Source organism: Rhipicephalus microplus, chromosome 3, assembly GCF_043290135.1.
Source record: "Rhipicephalus microplus isolate Deutch F79 chromosome 3, USDA_Rmic, whole genome shotgun sequence".
NCBI classification, from domain to species: Eukaryota; Metazoa; Arthropoda; class Arachnida; order Ixodida; family Ixodidae; genus Rhipicephalus; species Rhipicephalus microplus.
Genome location: NC_134702.1, coordinates 216,304,127 through 216,331,391, shown reverse-complemented (window position 1 = coordinate 216,331,391; position 27,265 = coordinate 216,304,127). Strand labels below are relative to the sequence as shown.

The window sequence follows — 27,265 nt, the reverse complement described above, 5'->3', positions numbered from 1 at the left end:
ATGTCTCACGAAATACGTGAGATTTTCCTAGTCCTGTTTTTCTGGGAAGTCACCACCATTTGGTCCGAAGAGTTTGACAAGTCCAGGCGCCACACTCTGAAGCCCCTGCAGTCCATCGAGTCGCACGATTCACAACTTAGAAAGCAGGTTGCGACCAGAATGCTGAAAATAGGAGCTGTAATTGGTGGCAACTTCCCGCACATCACTCGCACAGTTATGTATACCAACGTTGACCCAAATGTACAGTTTCGTTCGACGTTTATCAAAGAACTGTGCCGAAACCCGAAGGTATTTTTACTTCTTTTTTTATAAGAAAAAAAGAGATTAAGTCGTTGTTTTTCGCTTACAAGCACTGCCGAAGTAAACGTAGGTAATCTTAGATTCTAGATTACTAAATTTTCCCAAATGTATTTATTTGATGGAATGCTCTTAAATCATGCAAAACGAACAACACACAAAAAAGAAAACACATATATAATCACGAGCTAAAATGTGTTCTGCGCTCACGGAGTTTATTGTTTCTTTGTTTTTTTTTGTTTTCTCACACGTACCCTGCTCGTTTCGCGTAAATTAGGAACGTCTTACAAAAATTACCGAACTAATTCACCATAATTATACTGATGTACATTTATCCCGCTCTCTAAATGTGGATGATTCGTGTTTCTTTTTGTCCTCTGTCACTGCTATTCCATAAAGCGCGCTCGTTGTTGGCAATGAAGTGCTGGCTTAATCAGTAAAATGTTTAGTTGCTTCATTTTCAATAGCTGTTGTGTGAGGTACGGCTTCACAAGTGTGCACGTGCGCACAATTGTGCAATACATGTTGTGCGCTGTACAGCTGTACAAGATCAGGCCTAGCTGTTCATTGTGGGACTTCAGTGAATTTGCTGAAGTAAACCTTTTAAGGAAAAGATTCTGATTGCTGCTATAGTTCTCTGAAAATACGACTGTTCATAGCTCTTGGTGTGTGAACATTTTCTTTTTATTGCCTCGTTCTTTCAAACTAATTTCTCACGAGAGTGATTTTGATCTCTAGTGATAGTGCTCGTTACAGTGTTTGTTCTTGAATCGTTGGTGTCCGTCATAAGTTATGCTTTTTCTCATTATCACACTTAGATAAACGTTTTTACATTGTTAATTTAGGCTTGTAAGAGCAATAAAACTTGTCTACCTACTTATAGACCATACGTTAAAACGTTTGAAAAAAGATAACACTTTATTTGGTCATCAGGTTGACTTTCATAATCATGCACAAATATAAACCCTGTTATATTCAAAAAAGCTCCAGCAACAACACTCTCATGACCCACTTTTCACGATTAGTTTTGTGTGTTAGATATTCCCTGCAATCTCAAAGCTCGGTAAACTGCATAAAAAGACCCTATTGATGGCATTTTGTTTTTATTTCACAATTGCAAGCACGGTTTGCACGCGGGGCTTGCTATAGTCAAGCAGTTTATGAAACCTAATGAATGCCTGGGTGTACGAGTGCAAATATACATGTTTGGTAGGCAAGCACAGAAATTGTACACATTCGCAAGCGCATAAAGTATGTTTGAGAACTTTGTTGTTGACCACTATCATCTAAGAATACAATATAGACATCTATTTCCAGCATACAACGTTAAGGACTATATCAAATATTTTGGAAACAGTTTAGAACCATATAAAAGGCAAGGATCTTCCGTAAACAAAAAGCAGTAATGTATCGTGCAGTGAATAAAAGAGTAATTTCACGAGCATAATGTTCAGAATAAGAATTCTTCATGGCTCTAATGTTCTCATCTTTTTCAAATTATATGACATTTCTTTAAAAAATTATGTAATCCACTTTCTCATTTACAGAATACTTATCATAGAACTTGTTGGCTCATAAATAAATCACTTATTCTTGAGTTTTGTCTTTTCAAGCCGATGTACCTACGTTTGCGCTACACAGTTCACTCCACATTTAAACGTCAAACCTGACGGGAATATTGATATGGGTAGGTTAGGTATTTATTGTATATTTGTGTACATAAAACTTTAATATAAATACCTCAAGTACTGTATAAAACTCTGGTTTCTAAATGTTGACGATTCCGAGAATGAGGGCGTCCGAGAAATTTTTGATACAGCTACCATGAAGTTATTAAAAACTACTTCAGTGTTTAGGCCGATTAGTCAATTAGGTGATTGTTTAGCAGACTACAAATATTCTTGTTGAGCCGCCAAACTTGCCTAATAGTACAACTGCCTGATCATCATGATATTTTTGGGGAAATATGTATTTTCCAAAATAAAACTCTCTGCACGGGCAGTAAAATGTCAGAGCGAACTGGAAGAATGACCTGCTATGGCACCTACAGCAAGTACACGGCATAGATCATACTGTTGAATGTTCTCATCTACCGAAGCACGGCAAACATATGCAAGAAAGTATCAAGTTTCTAGCTAGAGATATGCTGTTTTTTTAGACCTTGGTAATACGAAAGTAAGCTCTCCGAAGACAAATGCTATTGCAGCCTGTCGACTGCTATACAGGATACGAAAGCACCCACGCAGGCTACAAAATACGCTACACCGATTTAAGGCGGCAGATGAATTTTGTTGAAACCCGGAATATTTGGGTACCTATGAAGCATCCTCGTTAAGCCTCCGCCATCAACGTCCTTACGAGACCACTCTTCATGCACTTCGCCACAGCCGTTCGAATAGATTTAGCATCTTTCGAACTCGCTGCTACCACACAGCAAAAACGTGTCTGCTCCATCAGTCTATAGGCATCGCTATAGAACGAAAGGGAAGTGTTTCACAGAGGCAGTTAAGCGTTTATTTCGCATTATTTCACCATAAAGGTGAAGGAATGAGTACAACCGCAACAAATAGGATATTACAAAGTGTAAAGCAGCCTGAAATGTGCAGCTTGCACCTCGAGCACAAACCACGCACTAAATGAGCGTGCTCAGGGCGAGCGCAGACCAACAACAGTCAAACAGAGAGATGCACGAAAGGAACACACAAGTACATGCAGGACGTGCGCGAACTGGCATATGTCTTACTTGTTCATGCGTAAGCAGTGCACTGCTTTCGTGATTGCGACCGCAGCAGCGTGCGAAGTGACCTGTGTGCTCACTCAAATCACAAGACAAGCACGCGCACACTGCAAAGCAAGGGGCAACAACCTTTAGAGTGCGCTCAACGCTCGTCCTTAACGTCATCTCACTACTGATGACGAAAACATGTTGAAGTTGCTGAGCTCTGAGGACTGCCAACGGTATAAATAAATATATATATATATATATACATATATATATATATATATATATATATATATATATATATATATATATATATATGTTCGATATAAGGGAAAGAAGTGTATACCTAAGGGCTCGTTTTTCCGTGTTTTAACACAATATTAAATGAGATATAACAGACAGTAATGCCAAGGAATGTACAGTGGAAGTTATTAAAACCAATGGAATGTAAATAAGAAGAAAGAAAAGTGGATGAAAAAATTACCAACTGTGAGCAGGAATCGAACCTACGACCTTCGAATATATATATATATATATATATATATATATATATATATATATATATATATATATATAGTTATATATATATATATATATATATATATATATATATATATATATATATACATATATATATATATATATATATATATATATATATATATATATATATATATATATATATATATATATATATTTATATATATATATGGGAAAGAAGTGTTCACTTATGGACTCAGTTTTCCGTGTTTTGACACAATAATAATGAGATCTAACTGACAATATAGCCAAAGAATGCATAGGAGAGTAGGAGAGGTGTTACACCCAATTTTAATGTGATTGGGAGGAAAGGAAAATGGGTGAAAAGATAACTTGCCGAGAGCAGGAACCGAACCTACGACCTTCGAATAACGCGTTCGATGCTCTACCACTGAGCCCCCCCCCCCCCCGCCACTATTGGGTTTTTATGTGAATATAAACGTGGGCGGGTCAGTCAGCGCCACCTGTAGCTATGGCGGTGAGTGTGGCACACTCTTCATGAGCCTGTTCGGCGTCACGCATAAACTTATTACAAGCTTGCAGCTGACCAGTAGTCCCTCGTGTACAAGCTAGGGGCACCAAGTCTGCCAGTACGTTACCCTCGTTAATGAATTAGGGAAGGAAGTGTATACCTAGGGGTTCGTTTTTCCGTGTTTTGACACAATAATAATGAAATCTTACAGACGTTATGCCAAGGAAAGTAAAGGGGAGGTTATTAGGCCAAATGTGAAGAAAGAAAAAAAGGGGTGAAAAGATAACTTGCCGAGAGCAGGAGCCGAACGTACGACCTTCGAATAACGCGTTCGATGCTCTACCACGGAGCTACCACGGCGGCTATCCCCCCGCCACTTTATCGGGTTTATATGGGAATTTAAACGTGGGAGTGTCAGTCAGCGCCACCTGTAGCCTTGGCGGCGAGTGTGGCACGCTCTTTATGAGCCTATTCGGCGTCACGTGTGAACTTAATACGAGCTGGCAGCTGACCAATGTATATATATATATATATATATTTATATATATATATATATATATATATACATATATATATATTTCGAGAGATAACTTGCGGTTAAAAAATAAAAAAGGTACTCTTGACGGCCTAGTGGTTTTGCACCGCGAGTATGGAGATGAGAGGGCGTACGTTCGATGCTCAGTAAAGGAAAGTTTTCTGCTTGTTTTAGGCCATCAAGAGTACCTTTTTTTCATTAGCAAGTTATCTATCAATATATATATATATATATATATATATGTATATATATATATATATATATATATATATATATATAGAGAGAGAGAGAGAGAGAGAGAGATACAGAGAGAGAGAGAGATAACTTGCTGTTAAAAAAAGGTACTCTTGACGGCCTGGTGGTTTTTGCGCGCGAGTATGGGGATTAGAGGGCGTACGTTCGATGCTCAACAAAGGAAACTCTTCTGCTTATTTTCAGCTTTGCAGTGCAATAGCAAATATTTTACAATGTCACATCCGCGACGGAAAGTAGTCAAAGGAGCCGTGTTAAACTCTGGTATAGACCCCTTTCGTGTTAAAAACGTTTACTTCATGCCATATCGACTAAGGCCACGAAAAGCTGCTAGCGAAGAAGATAATGATGAATCGCCACTCAACCTTTATTCAATAACAGGTTGCTTAAAGCAAACCAAATGTGGTATAGGGTGCGTCTGCATCGTTCTCAGCTCCTGGCCGAAGGCTTTACCTCTGGAGGGATACAACGCAGCTATCGATGCCGCTATTGCGGGTGGTGACGAGATTCAGAGTACCCATTAGCAATAGGTTGAAATCAATAATGTGCCAACACGTGTCCCTCGACGTGGCGTCACAGCTAGCGCAATGCAACGCCCCTGCCATGCATGTACCTCCGTACACCCACTCGTTACCCCTCGATAGACAAACAGCAATCTTGCATCTAGTACTGCGGACCTGTATAGCTGGAGCCCTTTCGAATGACATGACGTTACTTTTGTTTTGCTTCCAAACACACCCGGTGGAGCACTCAATGCTTTCAGAATATTTACAAAGGCTTTTCGAAAAAAAGAAACTGGAACGCACTCATATCTGGTGCAACAGAAGTTATGCATATAATACCTCTGTGATGCGGTAATAGTTATATTAGGCACCCTGAAAGACGTGGAAGTGATAGGCTACACGAGCACCACAGCAAGCGCAAAAACAAAGTTTCATTTTCAAAGTTATGTTCTCATTGTACGCAACATCAACGCAGGCCATCTTTGAATGAGAGATTGTTTAGCAAGCCGTTTCTTCTGAGTGAATCGCAGAAAACCATGATCATCTTAACGGATATGTCTCACAGTATGAGAATAAGACCCTTTATCCACCCCTGGTCTACATCAAAAGAAGGAGGCACCAGTTAGCCCAAGAAATAATTGCGATGTGATGACGGTGATCATAACATCCCGAGTATATACAACGTGAGAATCCTAGGGAACAGGTAAACGCAATGGCGTCTGCGAGAAGACACCTAAGCAATCGAAAGCTTACACCCCCCGACAACGTGCCCGTAGGTCTACGAGAGTGCGAACGCTCATTCTCAGCGCGAGTTTTTTTCGCTGGGTTGCGAATAACCGTGTCATGTTTCTGACAGTCTGTGGTTAAAATTGTGTTTTTTAGCACTGAAATTCAACGCAGAAACAACCAAGTATTACCTAGATAAAGCCTAACGATAACTTGGAAGCAATCTAGAACCTGCATCATCTTTGACTCGGAGACAACCTGGAATCAACCCGATTCTTCAAACAAAGAAAGTAAGAGAACAAGAAGAAAAGCAGCAAAATAAACCAGGGCTGAATTCTGTAGGCTACACTAGGTCTGCACTGGAGACTGCAGCACTGTAGGCCTGCACTGAGGAAGGGTAAAGTGGGAAAGAAAGTTATAGAGAAGCAGGCCAATCACTGCTAATGTGCAATGAGAGACAGTAGACTCCGACGTGACAGAGAAACCTGCCTTTCGCTTTTAGTGAACGTGCACGCTGCGAAGTTTTTTTATTCAACAAATGACAGGCAAAATCTCCCCCCGGTAGTACCTTAGAGGTAAAGATCCAGTGCCTGTATATACGCAGTGATCAATGAACGGTTTTACAGCGCGAGCAGTCGCTGTTTTCAATCAAGGAACTCACTAGCAGATACTGCCTGCGTCGGTGCTGCGAGGAGAAAGAGGGGAGAGCATAGGAGAGAAGAGAAAGAGAGATAAGGGCATGCGTAAAGGGTGTGAAAGAGAAGGGGGGGGGGGGAATGGTTTTTCAGAAAAATTGCGGAAAAGTCAGAAAAAGGAGTGTGCAGTGCACGATAACTGTCTCTCATGTGAGGACACCTCAACTGATACACTCACGAGGGAACGGGGAAAAAGAGACAGTTACAGTGAAGAAAAGAGAGTAAGCTAAAAAGAATTGGGGGAGAGGGAATGAAGTCAAGGAGTAAAAAGAAGAAAAACTAGCGGGATGAGAGGAGGACACCCTTCACCGTCGCGAGCGGCTTATAGTGTTGGTCGCTCAAGTGGTATGCTCTAGAAAGTCTAGTAAGTCCGCTAGGGCAGAGTGGTGATTGTCTTCGTATCTGGTAGACTGTAGAATGTCCTTCAAGGGCGCACATGGCGGTTCAACGAGGCGATATTTCTTCACAAACCACTTATGCACTTCATCTAGAGTAGGTCACTTAAATAAGAGGTGGGACAGTGTTTCTACCACGCCGCAGTCAGCGCAGTTAAGTGAGCTCGCGCTACGCAGACAATGCCTCCGTTCCGCAGGCCGCTGCAAGCTGGTTGTCAGGGCTAGGAGAAGTTCTCGCTCGTGGCAGGTGAAACCAGTCGCTAGCATGAAAGGAGAGGATCGTCCGGCATCAACTTGAGCGTTAGGATGCTCGCGCGGTAGCTCCCGGCGAAGGTTGTTGCGTGCCGAATCGGAAGAGCTTGCGTGGTCCATCAGCTTGGTCTCGGCGGAGTGGGCTCATTTGGAAAGTTCGTCTGCAACCTCGTGCTCTGCAATAGCGACGTGTGTTGGGAGCCACTGAAGCACAAGATCACAGCCGTGCTCTTAAGCGCCAGAAGCGGGCCGTGTTCTTCTCTCGCGAGCTGGCTCAGGGCAAGTTTTCCGTCGCAGACTATTGCTGCGCTCTTGACGGCTGGCGACTCGCGTAGGAGGTCGGCAGCCAACGAAAGCCCGACTAGCTCAGTTGTTGTTGAGGATGCACAATACAGCAAGTGGCACTGTCGCTCCATGCCAAGCTGAGGTGCTATAGCCAGGCACTGCATCAGAGCCATCCCGCAGGATGAACCCATCAATGAACACTTGCGTTCTTCAGGCCAGGTTCCCGTGCATTTGCGTGGTGTGTAAAAAGCACGAGAGATGCCTGGAGGAGAGAGAGGGGGAGCGTGCGTAGACTAGAAGACGCTGCTTGTGTCGGCGTTGCGATGCGAGAGAGGAAGGTGCAGGAGATGAGGGGGATGCGCAGTAAGGGTGATTACATCTCACACCGAATTGAACCCCGCTCTAAGATGCTTCTCAGTTCAAACTACTTCGTCGATACTTTGGGCCATACAACTTGCTTATATGCTTATGCGGCTAGGATACCAGGTTATTTTACCATTACATGACTATTGGCGGCGCAATGGTACGTTCAAATTGCGGACGAGACAGGATTGTCGTGAGCGTGCACGTCAGCGTCGCAGAGCATGAAGACGCCTTCATCGGTTCATCACTTCTGAGATTCCAAACTGCGTCACTCACTGCGTCGCAGATTATCACCGTGTGACAGCTTCGGAGCACGGCTACAAGGCGCCGCCTGCATCACTGAAATGAACAAATTGCGTACGCTATTATGAACTCCCAACGGCACCGTGCGCGGCCCAATGTCGAGCATGTCGCGCGCCTCAAGCTATTTAACGCGCGCACTTGCCCTTCATTATTCTATTTTTTTCTTGTATTTGTAGTACTTTCTTGCCTTATTGTTGTTTTTTGCATGCACTCCCCTTCCTCCACCCCCCCGTGTTCTGTTTTAAGCATTGGGGCAACATTTTTTCAGAGGGGGACATGCCATGCGTGTTATTGTAGCGTGCGTTTTTAAACCAAGACCTCTGTGAGATTTACTTCGTGCAGATCACGCCTCAGACTGTGAGATGCTTCTTGCTTGTAGTAGATCATTTTAACGCAATAGCATTGAAAAGCTCGTTTCGCTGAAATTCCGGCTTTGGTGTAGTGTCGTTTGTTGTGAGCGAAAAACTATCATCCTATGCACGACCGAAAAACTAAGAATGATGTAAATAGAATAAAAAATGTTAAAAAACCCTGAGCAAAGTTGGGACCAAACCAGGTTTGATAGGGTCCAAGTGGGAACTGAACCCGGCTCGTTTGCTTCGCAAGTGAACGCTTTACCACATGGCTACATCTCTACTTGTGAAAATCGTGCAAAGAACTTGCTCTGCTTGGAAATGCAGTGAAAGTGGCTTTCAAGCTTCACAAACACACTTGTCCTGCATACATGCTTTATAGCAATATTGCGACATGAATGATTGCACTAGTAATGAGCGGTACATCGTTCATTGCGAAAAAACGTCAGAATATGTGATTATCATAGTGGCTCCATGGTTGAAAGCCGGTATACCCCACTAAAAAGGCACACACGCTAATGCGCCTATTACTTTAAAGCCACATGAGCAGAGGCTTCGTCTTCTGGTAGAATGTTGCTTAAAGGGGTCCTGCAACACTTTTTAAGCATAGTCAGAAAACGCCTATTCGTAGTAGAGGTTGCCGACAACACGCGAGCAAGTTAGAGTGCAGCACGTGGCCTGGATTTTACAATAAATTATTAATGTCAGCTAAAAATTGCTTTCCCTTCTCTCGACAACAGACAGAAGACGCTCGAAAATCACTCTTTGAAAGCCCAACTATCAGCCATTGGCTGAATCGAGCATGGTGCGCTTGGTCGGTACGAAAATTGCCGTGGGAGTCCGTTACTCCTCCCCGCGTACACGCGCAATCACACTGAAAAAACTGGGCATTCCGAAAAAAAAGAAGAAAAAATGCTCAAGCTCACTAGGCTATCTTTGTGCTTAGCTTTCGGCACTTTTGTCGGATTGAGAGAACAGAGAATAAAATTGCAGCATGCGACAAATATTTGTACTCTAGTCGCACTGGACGGACTCTTAAAATTTTACGGCGTCGAGTTTGTAATATAAAGCTGTTCCAGTATATTCATTCCGTAGTTAAATGAAAAATTCTTTCAGGGTCTCTTTAAGGACCCGTAGTGCATGCATAGGAAATTCGAAAAAGTTTAATGCACGAAATGTTTGAAGTACGCACTAGGAACAGGTTGCGCTATCACTTTCAACTCCTAAAGGCAAAGCTTTAGAAAACCCTATTTTTTTTTGTTAAGGTAGCGCGCGGGACGCGAAAAACCAATAACACTCCACACCCAAGGCGCATGCGCAGTAGGGGTGGTAACGCGGCACACCAGGTTGAGTTCGACCATGAGAAGGTTCGCCTATAAAAGAATCGTCATCTCAGGTAGCTTAGGATCCATCGTAATATTCATTCTCGAAGCTCATTCAAGAGTAGCGTTTCTAATATAGCTAGATGGGGAATGTTGTTATAAGAACCTTTTACATCAAGAAAGAGCGCAACTGCTTGTTTTTTTATGAATTTATGCTGCGCTACTGGTGACACGGTCGATAAATGAAGTGCCTCGTGGAAATCCCACAATGGAATCGGGATGGTTGTGGTGCCGTACAAGAAACCATTCCAAGTGCGTGAGAATAAGGCGCTTCATGAATTTTCCAACACAGATGGCGAGAGCTATAAGCGAGTTTATTTCAGCGCTAGAGTGAATTTGTCTGCTTTCAGCAGTTAGGCTTGTGCACTTCGATTCGGATGCACAAGAAAGAACCACAGGTTGTCGAAATTTCTAAAGATCTCAAATACGGCATCTCTCATAATCATATGGTGCTTCCAGTTCGTTAAACTCTACATATAAATCAATCAAATCTGTATTTAGATGGGGCACCAGAGGTCTGCGTTTTCATTTTTGAAGTGCAACGCCACGTTCGGTTGCTTGAATAATTTGTATGCTGGGTATAACGTCTAAAAAAATGCATTAGATTATGAGAGACGCCGTGGACGAGGGCTCCGGAAATCAAGACGGCAACTGTCCATGACCAATTAAATAATTTTACTAGTTGTCTTCCAGCTGCTTAACCTACGTGACGCAGATACCGATATGTTTTTCCGTGGGATCCTAGTCAAAAATGTCTACAGAGTGCAATAGCAGCTTCTAGCTATTCAATAGAGAATGGAGCATGCGTACTCATCACGCGTAGACCAAGAGGATGAGGAGGTGAAAAACAAAAAAAAGGGGTATGCGAGGTATGCGGCGACATCGCACAAAAGCGTGGCGGTGAAAAGGACTGTGTCATCGGTGGTGCTCGTACAAAAATCTTCTGCAGCGCCAATATCACGGTGATTTTGAGTGGCTCCAAGGGCCTAGAAAGGATGACGTTCCTGTTTTCTGTGGAAGCTTTGCAAGTGTATTTTTTTAGTTATGAATGTGCCCGATAGACACAGTGACACGCACTACAAGGTTCTTGCTAGGCATGCACCATATCAACGAAAATGAAGCGAGGTGCGTCAGCGAAGGCTCTATTGACATAGTAGATAAAACACTTGATTCTTTCCATACCAACCACAGGTGCTAAATAAATTGCTGTGCTGCTCGTGTTGTTATATTTCGCTCATAATCCATTTCTTTCAGCATGCTGGTTCACGTTCGCAAGTGTATAGCGTGTCAGAAAACTTCAGCTGAGACAGTGGTGGTCATCAGTGCTACTTCGAGAAATATGTCTCGCACTTCCCTCGGCACCACGCAATTTGTTAGAGGCCTCCTTCTTTCTGCTTGGTGCAAAAATACTTCAGGTTCGCTAACGCCGCAAAGCGAGCACTTGGTGGGGTGGGACCGATTATGCTCTCATTTGCGGCATAGTCATAGAAGGCTCACCGGACAGAGGACTGTGGCGGGCTGCTACAAGATTCCGCAAAGTACATCTGGCGCGTGGACGATGGTTTCAATATCTGAGAAAACCGGGGGCCAAATTCACAAAGCTTTCTCTTTGGCTACGCATTTTCGTAGCCAAGAATTCTCTCATCTGAAGGGATTACTATAGCGCGGGTATGAATTTAACTTATTCGGCACTTAAGAGGGCAAGGAGGACGCACGATAGCCGATGAAACGACAAGGAAAGAAAGAAGTGTATGCCGATAATATCAAGGTAGCACGCAAAGCGTCTAGCATCGAGAGTATAGGATGATAGCCAATGATTTGCTGCATCTAAGTTGCAGTTCCGCGAGCGTCTGCTACAGCGCTTACGGGATGCCGCGTACGTTGTAATAGACGTTTTGGTGGGCTGTGCAAAGCCAAGCACTCGCCTTTAATCAACGACTGTAGCTAAAAAAAATGCTCGATGGCCTTAAGCCACCGAGCAATCCATGCACTATCTCGCCAAGTACAAGTAAACAACACTCCAGGTGCACCACATAAACGAAACCACACATAAATCGATGCATGCAGTGTTTGAAAATGTGCCTCGAATGTCTTCCCCTATTTAACGCGACCAGTTACATTACATTCATTGAAGCTGTGCTGCTACTTAACTAATTCGGTGCAATCTAGCACGGTATAGTGGTGAACGTAAGGGTGTTTTGTACCTATAGTCAAAGGTAGCCTTTGTTACAATATTCTTATTACAAGACACATGAGCGACTTTGGTGCCTGCAGACGAATTGTGAATAGATAACAGCAGTAATCAAATGAAATTGTGAGCGCAATTTCGCTGGTTCCATGCACCGCAGCATTTTTATAAAGCCGGAATGCGAGAACGTGCATACGCTTACGCTTAGGTATATGTCTACGTAAAATGAGGGAGACTTGTCGGGAGGTGTCTCAGTGCTAATCCTTTTCACAAAACACGGTGCAAATATTTCGTCCAGCGTTGTTTGAGTGCGCAAACAAAGCAAGGGACGTGTATACGAGTCTTAAGGTCGAGAGACGTTATCACACGTGCGAAAACAATGAAGAGAGAGAGAGACTCTCGTTTCGGCTTCAAGAAAGCTTGAAATTGATAGATAACAAAGACAATTTTCTGGCCCAGCAGACGTCAAGGAAAGTCTCCGCAAAGCAGCGTCAGATGCTCGGAGAGAATAAAAAAGTGGAGTACGCGTTATATAGGAGTGACAGCCACTCAGAAAGCGAGTTGAAGCGTGACTGTCCTTAGATGTGAGAATCAATGCTAATTAGGAGAGTTGAGTTAATGAGACAAAACTTTCCTAAATAACGACAATGGAAGCAAACTGAGCATTTATCTAGTGAAAGTGACACTAGTGACAGTGAACTCATAATAGTTGATTAGCGTTGTCACAGGCCGATATATATTTTTATTTTCTTATTTATATTTGGCAAACTATGAGATGGTAGCCTACGTTAGAGCCGGCTATCCCAACATCATGACAGTAATGTACAAGAATAAATAGCGCACGGTTATACAGTCACACGTGGCAATTTCTATCTTCTAGTAACCTTGGGCAAACGCATTCTAACTATTTTTTCTATTTTTGACAAAGTTTCACCGGACGTTTTGCCATTTGGCTTCATTCGAAGGAATGACGATATACTAGCAATAGGGCGAATGCAAGCTCTGCTGCACTGGACGAGCGGTTACAGCACTCAACAACAATCTAGGAGGTACTTGGTTCAATTCGCAGAATCACTGAGCACTTTTTTTTTTCAAGTGGTTGCCCGGCCTGACAATATGCGTGGTGGCGGGTACTAATTTTTTGAGAAGTAGGCTTTCGCACTTGCTTCTTTCACTCCCCTTTCGACCCAAAAGCGCTGTTCTGTGCTCCTTCAAAAATTAAACAATTCAGGGTTCATAATTTTCTCCTCCATCCTCTCTTATCGCAAAAGTGTCCAGTGCTGAAATACCAATATCATACCTGGTATATTACTTTTCACGTGTTTGAATATTCGATCAGCAATCAGTCTTCACGGTGTTTTGAAGAAACTCTACACATGCAGTGAGCTAACTGCTTGCAGCCAAGTTGACTGCCTTTGTAGTGACACGCTTTAGTGCTAATTTGATGGGCATCATCACATGCAGCAAGACCAAAGAGCATGGACAGTTAGAGCTGACGCAAACAGAGTGATTAGTTTGTGTCTTCTCTCCCGCTATTTGTCATGCTGCACGCTTCAGTGTAATGTCGCTGTCAATGGTTAAAATGAACTATAGCAGTTAATCGAGTTCTGCTGAGAGGACCTCCTATTGTCCAGAATGGAACAGAACAATGGCAATTTGATTTGTGCGATAAAGAGATACCCTGCTTTTGGTTACTAGAATAAATTTCTAAACTGAAGTTTATTTTTTATTAACAACAGTTCCAGCGCAGATGAAAGGTGCATGGACAAATTTCGTGTATTCAGCTTGACTAGGTTAGTGACCTTAATTGTAATTGCGAACCGGTATCACAGTATGCATAAATACCACACACATATACAACCACAGGTGATAGCTTGCGTATTCTGATTAAAATTGAAAGGTTGAAATCAACATATTCAACCAACGCAATGTGTATGAGATATGCCATGTAGAGTAGCTATGCTCTAAACTAACCTTCGCAGGTTCGTTCCATTTTACCCAATTTCTGGCCCATGACTGTAGGTTAGTAAATGAAACAACTTCTTCGAACACACATATTCTGTGTAAGGTTACATTTATTTTCATGCAGTACAAAACAAATTGAAATGTATGATGGCTCAAAAGAAAATAACTAGAAACAAGTTCAGCCAAATTATTACCAAACTTACTCACCATTGATAAACGGATTCTCATTTAAAAAATACATACATACATACATACATACATACACGCACACACACATATACATATGTGCACCCATACATACATACACTCAGGTGCAAATATTAAAATGAATGCCTATAAAACAACAATTCTAATACACTCATTTTGAATATACTACAGAAGGTAACTTACGAGAGAAATCCACCGGCACTGTTATGTCTGAACACGGTGTTTCTCTAACCATCTCGCAAAAGCTTGATGCATAGTTTTCCGCTGCTGCCCAATGACAAGCAGTTTTTATAAAAAACACAAGAATGAAGCCCTTGACAATGTCATGCTAAATAGAAGGGCTGTGCATCAATATTTTGTACATGTCTGCAATATCACTCTGTTTTTTTACATAGCTCGGCTCATTCACAACCCACTAATAAAGCATGTTAGGGCACTTGGGCTGAAAGTTGGCACAGCGCGAGTGAATTCTAGACAATACATGAATAATACAATTATAAGCTACTAAGCTCCTTCGTGCAAACAGTGTTTATAATGACAGTTATAGGTGCCATTTCGTTTCCCCAAAACACTTCTCAAAAGTAGAATCAACTTTATTAAGCTAAAAGTTTCTATTCTGGTGTGTCGTGGTGGCTCAATGGTGGAAGTGACTCTTTCGGCCAAGAAAACAAAGACCAATGATTTTTCCAGTTCGTGAATTCAGCCCATTCTAACATTGAGGCAGCTGGTAAGAGTGCTTTTGGAGAGAGGAAACCACCACATTCCCACCAGTTGTGGCCTTGGGTAGCTACTTCACTTGGACAAAAATGATGAAAAACACTCCTCAAGAAGACTTCAAAGTTTGCACATCAACACAGTTCCCATACAGCTGTCTATTAGTCTGCTTGAAAAATATTGAGTTTACTGGTGGGCAAAGACTGTACACTATGGGAGATGATGCTCCAGTGCACTGCATGTATGTCTTGCTGCTGGCCTCAACTGCGATGTTGCCCAGCACATATGTGTAAAATAACAACTAATACTATGCCACTGCAAGGTAACTATATGTCATTTGCATGAAACAGGGACCACAATAAAAGAACATAACAACATTGCCTTCACAAAGTTCAAAAAATGTAAATAAATTTCCACAGAGTTTTCACAGTTCATCTGAGGATAGTAATATTGGTTGTAAACACATTCTTACTTCCACTAACAAACTTTTTTAAGATGCCAGATTCAATATTAGAGTATACCAGTACTTTTCTAGGGCTAAACAATTGTACAGGCACCTAGAAAAACACAATTGAATGCATGCTATAGCTACATATAAAAATAAATACTTTTATTTTTAGTCTGACTAGAGCTGCATAGATGATAAGTCACTTGCATTGCATTATGAACAAACCTGTCCGAGCAAGGTATACATTTAAAAAGTTACACTTACACAGTAGATAAGTAGACTGTTGAAGGACGGACAGGCAGTGGGATAATACCCAAGGACTGAAATCTACTGTTAAGATATACTAGGAGTAGTGATGATTCTCTTCCTTCCAAATAAAATAGTCCACATAGATTCACTTCCCAGAGCTTATACACTCATGGCATCATTGGTGCTATACATATGAGTGTACACTGAAGGATTACATTGACTAAGTACATGATTACTGCATCCATGGCTTTACTTCTTGTACTACAAAGAATGCAAACACAGTTACCATTGGCGACCATGGATGCTGTGATTTCTGGCATCTAAATGTAGAGGCACGCAGGCACTTAACACACATGTTAACAACTTCAGCTCAAAAATATTTGCCCACTAACACTGCAGCAGCCTTTAAATTAGTGTCATAGTTTGGTATCTTCCATGCAAAATTTAAATAATTTCGAATGCAAGCAAATGAACTGCTGAATAATGCACTGCTAAGAAGTTAAGCAGCAGCTGCTCTTGACATCACAATGTGCTCTTTCTGCTGTTGTAAACTTTGAGCAGGAGAACAGTCACTGGCAGTCCCTTTATACTTGATACTTGTTAATCTTCTGTGCTCTGTTCTTGATACACTGTACATGACCGTGGAGCACCGAACCCCTTGTTACTGCTGGAACTTAGAAAAATACAGATCACTGTTACAACCGTGCTACATGCAAGGGTGTATAGTTGTCAATTATGTGCTCATATTTACAGATATTGTACTTTCAGAAGCCAATGACAAGCCTCAACACACACACAAACAGTGAAGACTGAAAATATATTTAATATGATACAAGAGCAAAACTACAATGTTATATATGAAGGCATCAAACTTCTCCCAGTCATAAAAAGCCAATAAAGTTTCTTCTATTTTGACTTTACACTAGGTGCGAGAAGCAGACCACAAATAAGTTCACTAAGAAACACAAGTTAGGCTGCATTACAACACAACAGCCAATGTTCATTACATTAAGGCTGTCTAACATAGCCAGCTCACCGTACTGCGTATAGGAGCAAATGGGCAGTCTAGAAGACACAAAGAACTTGTGGATTATGAGTGTGCTTGGTGCTGACATCTATTATTCTGAATGAAGGAAACCTTTCAAAAATGCACTTCATCAGGGGAAATAATCATACGCAACAAACACAACGGGCTCCTACAGGTGCCACCGACACTCACCATTATTGTTGATACCAGTGTCTTGCCGGATGGATATGCTGCGTCCTGCACAGAACACCAAAGGAGCGCTCCATGACTTGGATTGCATGTGTGCTAGCTGCATCGCTCTGCTGCTGAAATAGGCTAGCCACAGACAGAGAAATGAGAAGCCATGGCTTTGAAACACACTGAACGTCACCTTTAGAGATCAACAATGCATACTTAGGTCAGGTAAAATTTTTTAGAAAAATATATATCACTATGCAATCGTGGTGAACATATTCGGCTGAAACACAAGCAACAGCACTGAGAGAGAAAAAGCTACATTAGGTAAAAGATGCAGTTACTGGTCCTATGTCATCTGAGGCTTCTTTAATAGGTCTTTCTCCTTGCAAGTTGTGAACAGCCAGGCAATTTTCACCCACTTGCTATTTTCTTCCAGAGCACTTGATCCACAGAGAGAGTCACAAGCTCGAGAGCTCAATAAGGAATCAAAGTATTTGTGCTCGTTTCAAAGCACAAGCTTTTGAGTCTCAGATTATTGGAGTTTCATTCATAAGCTGCAGCCTTTCAGCTTTCAACATTCTCAATTATCTTGCGATTTAGTTCTATAAATGTTGAATAAAAATTATGTGTAAGAATATTACAGGTATCCACTGAAAGCAACCATGCTTGGATTTTAATTTGTGCACAGTAAGTGGTGTTCACGTAATCGTATGCATTAAAGAAAAACTAACCTTGCAGCCAGCCGTTAGGCAGTTTTGTGCCCTCGAAGCTCCCAAGCAGATCGCAGTTCTTCCAGATGAGGCTGCCATTCATGCTTCAACGCCACATCCGCTGAATGATAACAGTCTCAGCAGTGACATAGGCTTGCATAGTTAGGGAGAACGTGTCCTTCCTATTTTTGTACAGGTGCTCCAAGTAATGATGAGGATTGATGTGCCAGAATGGGCCACCGATGCATCACAGGACCTTAACAAACCAATCTCTGCGATCTGTGAAGAGCCAAAAACGAGATATTTAAAAACAATCTATAAAAGCACTCACTTCTAATACTTATTTGAGGAAGTTATCACTTCGTTAAGGTGACCAAAATCTGCTATAATCACTTTGAAATAAACTGAAGCCTCATGTAAAATTTACGTACCACAATATATATGTCCTACTGAAGTATAGTACTACCACAGTGATAATCGTCTATAGAACTAATTTTCCAAAATAACATAATTTTTAGGTGCAACCTGGCTCCTGAAAAATAAATTCACATTAACTTTCCAACTATCAAACGTGGTCAATCGACAGGCCTAACCTCATATTCAAACAAGAGCTCACTTGTATTAAATCACAAAAAACTTTTTATGTATTTGCTCCATAATATATGTATGTATATAACAGTAGTAGTAAATGTTTCATGCTTCAACTTACCATAGAGAAACATTACATCTGATGGGCTTAAAAACTTGCACACGTTGTAGAACTGCGTGAAATATAGTACTGGTGAAATTTAGTTTAGCAAGGTGAACTCACCGATGGCAGCATTTAGTAGCCGTCGGTGTCGTGAGGAACCAAGTACGGCCAACAGGCAAAGGGCATCTGCAGACTGGAAGCTGCCAATGACAGCAATGAAGGGCTGGCCAGGCGTGCACGCCCATTGATAAAGTGTAAGAACTGGCCATGACCGGCTGTTGTCAAGGCTCTAGTGCCGCGCAAAACGATGGCCAGACGAACTCTGAAACCTGTAGTTAGGCGATATTGGCCTACAACTTCATCCAAAGCAAGGCACCGGTGAAATCTTTGCTTTTTCTGGGGGCCGGGGGGAAGCTTAACGTTCACGGGCTCTCGCTGCCACATAGGACTCTCAAGTTGTTACCGAAGAACAGTCTAGGCGCGCTTCCAAAGTAACACGATCCACAACAGAATGTAGCATCTCGCAGCTTTGGTTGATCACATCACAGCGCAAGGTCCGGGGGCCGGAGGGAAGCTTGACGTTCACGGGCTCTCACTGCCACATAGAACTCTCAAGTTGTTACCGAAGAACAGTCTAGGCGCGCTTCCAAAGCAACACGATCCACAACAGAATGTAGCATCTCGCAGTTTTGGTTGATCACATCACAGCGCTAGGACTATGGTGATCACAAAAAGGAGAAGTGACTACTTAACAAACAAAAGCGCCAAGCTCCACCACCGAAGCTTCGCAAGGCAAAACAGTTATCAACGCTGTCTTTCAACTCTCGGTCACACGAGCACAGCTTATTCACAAGTCTTGGAACGTCAACACAGCACCATTGTTCACAATGAACATCGTTTCACTCCCGAACAGTACATTGCTCTCAAGTAAATAGAAGCGTACGGGCTAACTAGTGGCGAAGCAAAAACCGAGCGCGTAGTTCATACGTTTCCGTACGTACTTGGGGTCACTCAAGTAACGTGTCAAAACGCTGTCAATCCAAAATGTCGCACAGCAACCAACTGAGAGACTGGAAAGTCAAGCGAACGAACTGTTACCGGCACACAAACACACATTGCAGGCTTCTCGAGTGCTAGTTGCCGTCGATACATCGATGCCGATCCCCGCTTGATAACCACACCGACGCACAGGCTTCGCTGCGCTTCCCCGTACACCATTTCACTGCCACAGCTTTCCGCACTGCTTACACGCACCGAAAGAGCTGCTGTAATCGCAACACATTCGGTCAAACGCTGAAGTAACTCGTGCGAGAAGCGTTTGCTGAAAGTCGCACCGACAGATAAGCTGTTTACGACGCCATGTTGTTTTCGACAACTGCGCAGCACATAAGAGAGCTCTTAAGCTATGTTCACACTACGGTCGTAAGGCGTCGATTTTTCATAACACGCGTAAGCGGAAGCACAACAAGCGTATGCGTCTAGTTCAGACTGTGAACGTAAAGGTACCAACGTTCGCAACGAACGCATAAATCGTGGGTGAGAGTGTTAAAGGCTAGGCAACTTTTGCGACTGCGATACTACGACCGTTACGACACAGCCAATGACCGATCAGCTTTCGGTTTTCAACAACCGGTCACGAGACCTGACGGGACTTCCGTCCTCCCGGCTGCAGCAGCATCGCGGAGGCGATGGCGGTAGCTGCCGGCGCGGGAAGTGCTACTTCGCCATTCCGCGGTGACGATTGGGTTGGCTTTGTTTGCTCGCAACGTGCGTAAAAAGTTGTTCCGCGCTGAGTGGTCTCACTAAGTTCTCAAGGAAGTCGAACTGCTGGGGCGACATGCGCATGAAATTATGAAACATCGCAGCGTCTCCAAGTCGGAGCTTGACGAGAAGGTTGTGAAAGTCGCCATCCACGGCCCTGTCGAGGAATACTTGGCGCACCCAAACTCTTCTCTGTCGCCTTCGCCGTCTTCGGGCGATTGAATACACGACTATAAGCTCATTTTTAGCGTGAATTTCTTCCAACTCGGCCAGCGCTCGCGTGTTGATGGGAGCCATATTGGACCGCTAGTGACGTCAATTCTACACCGACAAATATGATTGGCCTATCGTAAAAATAGTAATGTACGTAGCTGTAAATGTGAACAAAGGTATCGGCATAACTGCGGTAACGCTTTTTATAGCCGTTGCGTTCGATACGCCGAACGAGCTGTTACGCACGTTACGACCGTAGTGTGAACATAGCATTAGAAAGTACTTGCACTATTTTCACGGCGTGAAAAAATTTTGTCTTATGTGTGAGGGGGGTGATATGACGAACAGGACAGGCGTGCCAGATGAAAGAAGTGTTTTGGCAACGTCACGGAGTCAGCTGATGTAGAGGGTATTGCTTCACAACTAATCAGAAGCTGTGCCTGTCGGCCAAGCCGTTGTCTGCTCGCGTTTGTCGTCTGCTTCGATCAGAGCATGCAACAGGGGATTCGCCTTCGCAACGCTATTATTCTCAGGTCAAGTGGTCGCTGCGTCACACAAAATACATGTCAGTGGCTCGCTCTACCTTTGAATGATGTTCGTGCGCCAAGTTAAATGGATGGTAATTGACGCAGGGACGAATTCAGCCAAGGTTTGCTCCAGAATCGTGAGGGTTTGCATATTTTCGGTGTCATACAAAGTTACTAGGGTCATTTCATTCCGATTGCTTGCCATATTATCACGGTCCATATCGGTGTCTGAACAGTGAAGGGGAAGATGCATGATTTGTTTGTAGTTTCATGCGTAATCACGCGCACCCCTAATACGCTTTGGTTTACAAAGTACGCTTTGTTCCAGATCGTCCCAAAGTGTATCGAAAGCTGTATTTCAGAGATCGCAACCATTGGACAGTTAGAGCCAATGAAAGTACACTAGAGCACAAACTCTATGAACCACTCACTGAAAACTTCCTCTAATTTTTATTTCCAATAGCGTGCAAAGAATATGCTCCCATTAACCTCTTTTGTGGTAATTTCCACCAATGAGGCAAGGATCTCGAGTCGCACTTTCAATTGGATGAGATGGGGTGCCACACAACAACATAACAAATAAGGTTGATCCTATGCCACGCCGCGTTCGAATGCACCGACCATTCACGTATCACATTTGTTTTCATCCAACCACAAATCTTTACATGCGTAGTTTTATGCCATTGATGCCCAATAGAATTCTTCAATTACTGCAACTTCAAACTTATTGGACGATGGTGGTTGTCAACACCATCCACTGCGTACAAGGGAAACAACACGCGAAGCTCAAAGCGCCGAAAGAAATAAAAACGCACCAGCAGTCATCAGGCAGCCCTGAATGGGCGTGAATTAACTCAAAACCAGCCAGGGCACCAAAGTATACCGCCGCGGCAGCAGGTTCTAAGTAGCCACATTGTTCCTAAGAGTGGTCCGGACCACTCAGGATTTTCTCTCAGCCATGCTGTTTTTGCGCACAATTTCGCTTCGTGAATTCACTTACGAGCACTTTTTGGTGACCTAAGCAAATATAGCACTGCACCACCATCGCTGACATGTTCTCGGGCAGTCACAGCGCGCTTTATTTGCAGCGGCCGATGTGACAACGATGGCCTCTTACGACGTTTTTTCGTTTCGTGAATCGACTTACGCAACAAAATTTCTCTTGCGCAAAAATGTTTTCGTAAGTGAGTTTTGTGAATCCGGCCCCGGGTTATCGCGCGATATCAACCACACGACACGCATAGAACGGCGCCGCGAAAGAGGGGATGATGAGGGAGGAGGTTAACGGCGTAACGCCAGTATTGCAGCGACGATAAATATGCGCCGCTACTTTCACACGTCGCGCATTTGCCTCGCCAGGCTTTCCTGCACCGAGAGAGGGGAGGGGAACCGGGGCAAAGTTTGTAGCGCCACCGCTAGGGATCCTCGCGAAGCAGAACATTATCTGGCAGTAGAGAGTCCCGGAGTTGGTTGACCTAAAGTATTCTATCACCGTGTCTTCCTGCCTACATGTAGGCTTTAGTATTGTGTGCGTGTTGCGAGCCCTTTTTTTTCTGCTTCTACAGATTCAACTGGAGCAATGGGTGACAAGATAAGACGAAACAATGAGTGATTTGCCAAGCAGTCATTGTGATGTTGCAGTGTTCACCTACCTCTTTTGCTCTGTAAAAAAATCCCAGGAAAGTCTTCAAAGAAGTCAAGCGTGTATTGGTGAAAGTGGGTTCGTTAGGCACTGCTCTTTCCGGGCTCATATTTATTTTCGTGCCAACATTAAGATAAACTATGGCTGAATTTGCGAGGACAAACCATCTAGCAATGTAAGTGTATTATTCGAAAAGCAAGGTGCCATAACCAGTGCCGAAATAATCTGAGGTAACTGCTTTCGATTCTGAATTTTGTGAGCAGTGCCTTATTGACTGCTAATTTTAATCTAATCAGGTGGTTAAAACTATTAGCTTGGTCAGCTACAGATGTCATGATGATTTATTATTCAGCGCTCCGAAAATCTTGCGACCACGCAGGCCCCGACCGGTTTCTGGCAACACGTGAACGGGCTAAGGTTTTCTGGGCACACAGAGAACTTTCTGGGGGACACTGTGGAGTCGCTTCTTCATAAAATAAAGAAAAAACGAGAGGAACAGCGAAAAGCAGAACAACGTTATAAGGCCTTGGTACTGCCGCACATTAAGACTGCGATGTACAACCTAATAAAATTGGCTACTAGCAACAGTGTTCTGATCTTTATATTATCTCATGGTCGTGACGGGGAAAATGAGCCTAGCAGAACTTGAAATTACGCAGCTTTCCATTTGAGTGATCTTTTGCTCGGAAAATCGAAACCGAGTGTACAAGGAATGTAAGTTGTACATTGATAACAGTCAACAGATCATCGGTTCTAGATAGGTGACAAGTGGTAAATTACTACCGCTTTTAAGCTGTGCTATCAAAGATTGCATGGAATAAAGTTCTGCAAAGAACTAGATCATTCTCGTCTGGTCCACAATCTTGACAATATGATCTTAAACAATCGCGAAGCTTCTGCAAGGATGCGGCCTGGCTGGTGCTGAGCATAGCAACCAGTGCTTGCTGCTAAAATTTGAATACATCAAAAGGACACGCGTGGCGATATCCGCGTCGAACAAGTTGTTTAAGCTTTGTACGCGCATAGATGCCGAGGAGAGAAAAACAGCGCATTGGAGAAGAAATAACATACTGCCTAGCTGGCATTTTTTGTAGGTGGTTGTGTATTAGTTGCCGTTGAGCTCCAGGCACTGTTACTTCGGACAAACAAGCCGGGATGTCAATTAAAGGATACGTTAGCATGAGCTGTCCCTGAGAATTTGCGAGTGAACGCATCTTTCCAGCGCATTGTGCACAGCGTCACCAAGCTATATGTAAACTGGTAGCGTAACTTGAAAAGAAGCCCATGAATCCAGTAGCCAGCGGCATGCTTCCGCCGTTGCCGTCTATGCATGAACGAGACAACTAACAACATACAAAAAATACTGAAATATTGATAATGACGTCAAAAGTACAGGCAGTAGCAGCGTCGTGTATTTGCAAAACAATGCGTGAAATCAAATTTTTTCTATATGACGTCATTTTAGGTGCCGTCATATATACGCAATTATATTGCGCGCTGCGGCTCACTAATTGCATGCGGTAGAGAAAATAAACAAAAAAAAACGAAGATTGAGGAAACAAAGTGGTTTTATTAGCCAAATAACGTACTTACATGATTTGCCCAAAAACTTCGCAATTGCAATTCTGACACAACTGTTCACGAGCACAATAGCGTAATACTTGGAAAACTCACGTTCCCAATAGTCAAAAACCACTGAAGTGAGACAGCGTCTTTCAGAATATAGCTTTCGCAACCATAAAGTGCAGCATACCGTTGTTTATTGTATTGCGTTCAACATTATTAAAGGTGATGGCAAGCCGGCCGTTCGCCAGTCAAAGCAGTCAGCAATCACAGAAGCGGCTATCTGAACCTTCTGCGAGCTAGTTCAGCTCCAGAATGTCCCACCAGAAAACAGCGCATGAAAAATAAGTAAACTATGGGAGCCACGCAGGAAACCACAAGGGAAAAGGGAGCGATGCCTCGTTGACCAGGAAATGTGCCGAACCAAAGAACACGCTGAGCTAAACGCAAGCTCTGATTGCAAATTGCCTGGATACGCCCCCCAAGTTCCACGTTTATGGTACTTGACGAAAAGTGTGGCAATCAACCATTTAGCCAGGTGTCATATACACCGTAATGTATATTTATAGTTAACTTTAACACATATATAATTATGACTGTTTGAGAGCAATTGTATACAGAACATTTAATTTTGGTTGTTTTTGACCTACTTATCTAGTTGCGCTTCAATCATTGGCGGGGTTTCATGCCTGTGGCAATAAATTTCCGACACTTTTTCCTACAAGTTTTGCGACCCATGCCATGCAATTTGACCATTGTGCGACTCTGTTCAGTCAAATGAAGGTACATTACCGCAGCGGAGACGTCATGGCAAGCGATCTTTTGGAGTGGCTTGACATAAAAATCATTGCATATCAATGAAGTGAATGATGTTGTGTGAGCGAAGCAGCGGAGATCAATCGAGTAACCTTGAATACCCGTACGTGGCTTCTCGAACATGAAAAAGTGTAACACGTGTGTACAATACAAATTCGCTGCTTCGAAATCGTAGGCTCATGTGCGTAGGATTTGGGTGCACATTAAGGGACCCCAGGTGGACGACATTTCCGGGTCTCTCCCTATGGCGTCTTTCGTAATCATATAGTGGTTTCGGGACGTTAAAACCCACGTGACAATTGATCAAGAAATCTTTCCCGATCAGCTTCCCGGCAAATACGTTGTGAGACTGCCTGGCGTTGGCTTGACGGTGCTGTCGTTTCGTTTCGGCTTCCCGAGTCCTTGTCGTATCCACAACATCTTGCCGCATTTACGGCGCGCTTCCCCTTCTCTAGCCCAGAGTTTAGGATTCCCTTGGCGCCAATGCCACTTTGCGGTGGGGAAGCGATCATTTTCATGTTGTTGTTCATCAGACCCTTGACGACAATGAGTAGAGACGAGCGAGCGCAGGCAATTTTATACCGATTAACTAACGCATTAACATTGGATGGCCAAGTGACGGATCAAGGTAGTGTCGGCCATAAACTGCTTTGCTTCTAAAAAGACAGTGATTGTGTTAGTGATGCCTCCTTTATTTTATCAATGCCAGCCAAATGCACCCAATCCAGCCGTTCACCACCCTCTCCTCTAGCCCTTTACTGCTCTGACCTATCGCCTAGCCATCGCGTGGGCTTTGCTGTCATGGGGAAGGGTGCCCCACCCCCTATGCAGTGCCTCACAATAGAAATCATACGAAGTAATTTTTCGTTCAGTTGTGTACAAATCCGTGAGGTGGCGTCTGGCATTCCTCAATTTCATATGTTGGCGGTCACGCTAGCTAAAAATACACTGTTTTGAGATAGCGTGGTGCCATTTGTGGCGCTATGTGGGGAACCAATGGGGAAGCGTCACTGATTGATTTGTGGGGTTTAACGTCCCAAAACCACCATTTGATTATGAGAGACGCCGTAGTGGAGGGCTCCGGAAATTTTGACCACCTGGGGTTCTTTAACGTGCACCCAAATCTGAGTACACGGGCCTACAACATTTCCGCCTCCATCGGAAATGCAGCCGCCGCAGCCGGGAATCGAACCCGCGACCTGTGGGTCAGCAGCCGAGTACCTTAGCCACTAGACCACCGCGGCGGGGCGGGGAAGCGTCACTGCAATGCTATTCCATGCGCTGCGCCGTGATGAGGTGGCAGCCTTGCTTCGAGCCACACACACACAAAAAAAAACGAGCACGCAGCGACAAATCTGACAGACGAACTATAGTGTAGTAGGAAACGCGTCTATCGCATCATCGGCGGAACGTACTCAAAAGCAGGTATGATTCAAGCAGCGTGGCCCCTCATGCATCGTCGCAGCACTATTATTACCTGAACAAAGGCAGACCGGCGGCTCCCATGGGTAAGTGTGCGTGTTCACTGGCATTAAAAGAAATAAAAGACGCGTTGGTGTTATCCAAACGTTGGTATGCTTGTAGGTGAGTTAGTTTCAGTTGACTTAGCGCGATTATTTGTAAGCTTTTGCTATCTACCTCAATTTATATGTAGACGCAGGCGCGCCCATGGTGTTCTGAACTTCATAATCTCATGTTTTTTTTCTGAATCGAATCATCTAGCTGTGATCGCTCGTGTCGTCGTATATCCATATGTTCATTTTCTTGCACGCCAATTTCAAAGAATGTCGTTCAGCTCGTGTCATCAAAATATTGCAAAAGTGTTTTAAAATTTATTAGGTTGAGCGTAGAACTTAATTTTGTGCGAAGTTCTAAATTAAACTTAGATTGCTTTATTATTTTTACAACATATCTAGAATTATATGTTTCATTGTTCCACTTTAAAGATCCTCTAAAGCTCGACTGGTGCAGCATAGGGCATGAGTTTGGCCATCATGGATCTGTGTCCCGAAACTAACTGAAGTTTTTATGTGCAGGGTGGCAGCGTGGTTTTCTTGGAGCACGTGGGTTTTCCCAACGGTACGTGGCAGAAGCTGCTGCAGAGCGCGGTAACCCCACTTTGGAAGATAACTTGTTGCAACTGTCACCTGAATCGAGATTCCGTGAAGGAAATTGAAAATGCCGGATTCTTGAAGGTCACGGCCCACTATAACATTGCAGACATGAACGTTTTACTCAGGCGTCAGGCTTGCGGGATGGCCGTCTTATAAAAAACGAAAGCTTGTCTTCCGA

At 43.4% G+C, this 27,265-nt stretch overlaps 1 protein-coding gene across 1 annotated transcript; it reads left to right on the top strand.

Moving 5' to 3' along the window:
* On the top strand, nucleotides 1–27,265 carry LOC119178499 (thiol S-methyltransferase TMT1A-like). Its single transcript, XM_075888236.1, has 4 exons — nucleotides 1–288; nucleotides 20,049–20,185; nucleotides 22,632–22,668; nucleotides 27,010–27,265. Exons 1-4 carry the CDS (start codon nucleotides 1–3, stop codon nucleotides 27,241–27,243), a joined length of 696 nt encoding a protein of 231 aa, XP_075744351.1. The 3' UTR covers nucleotides 27,244–27,265.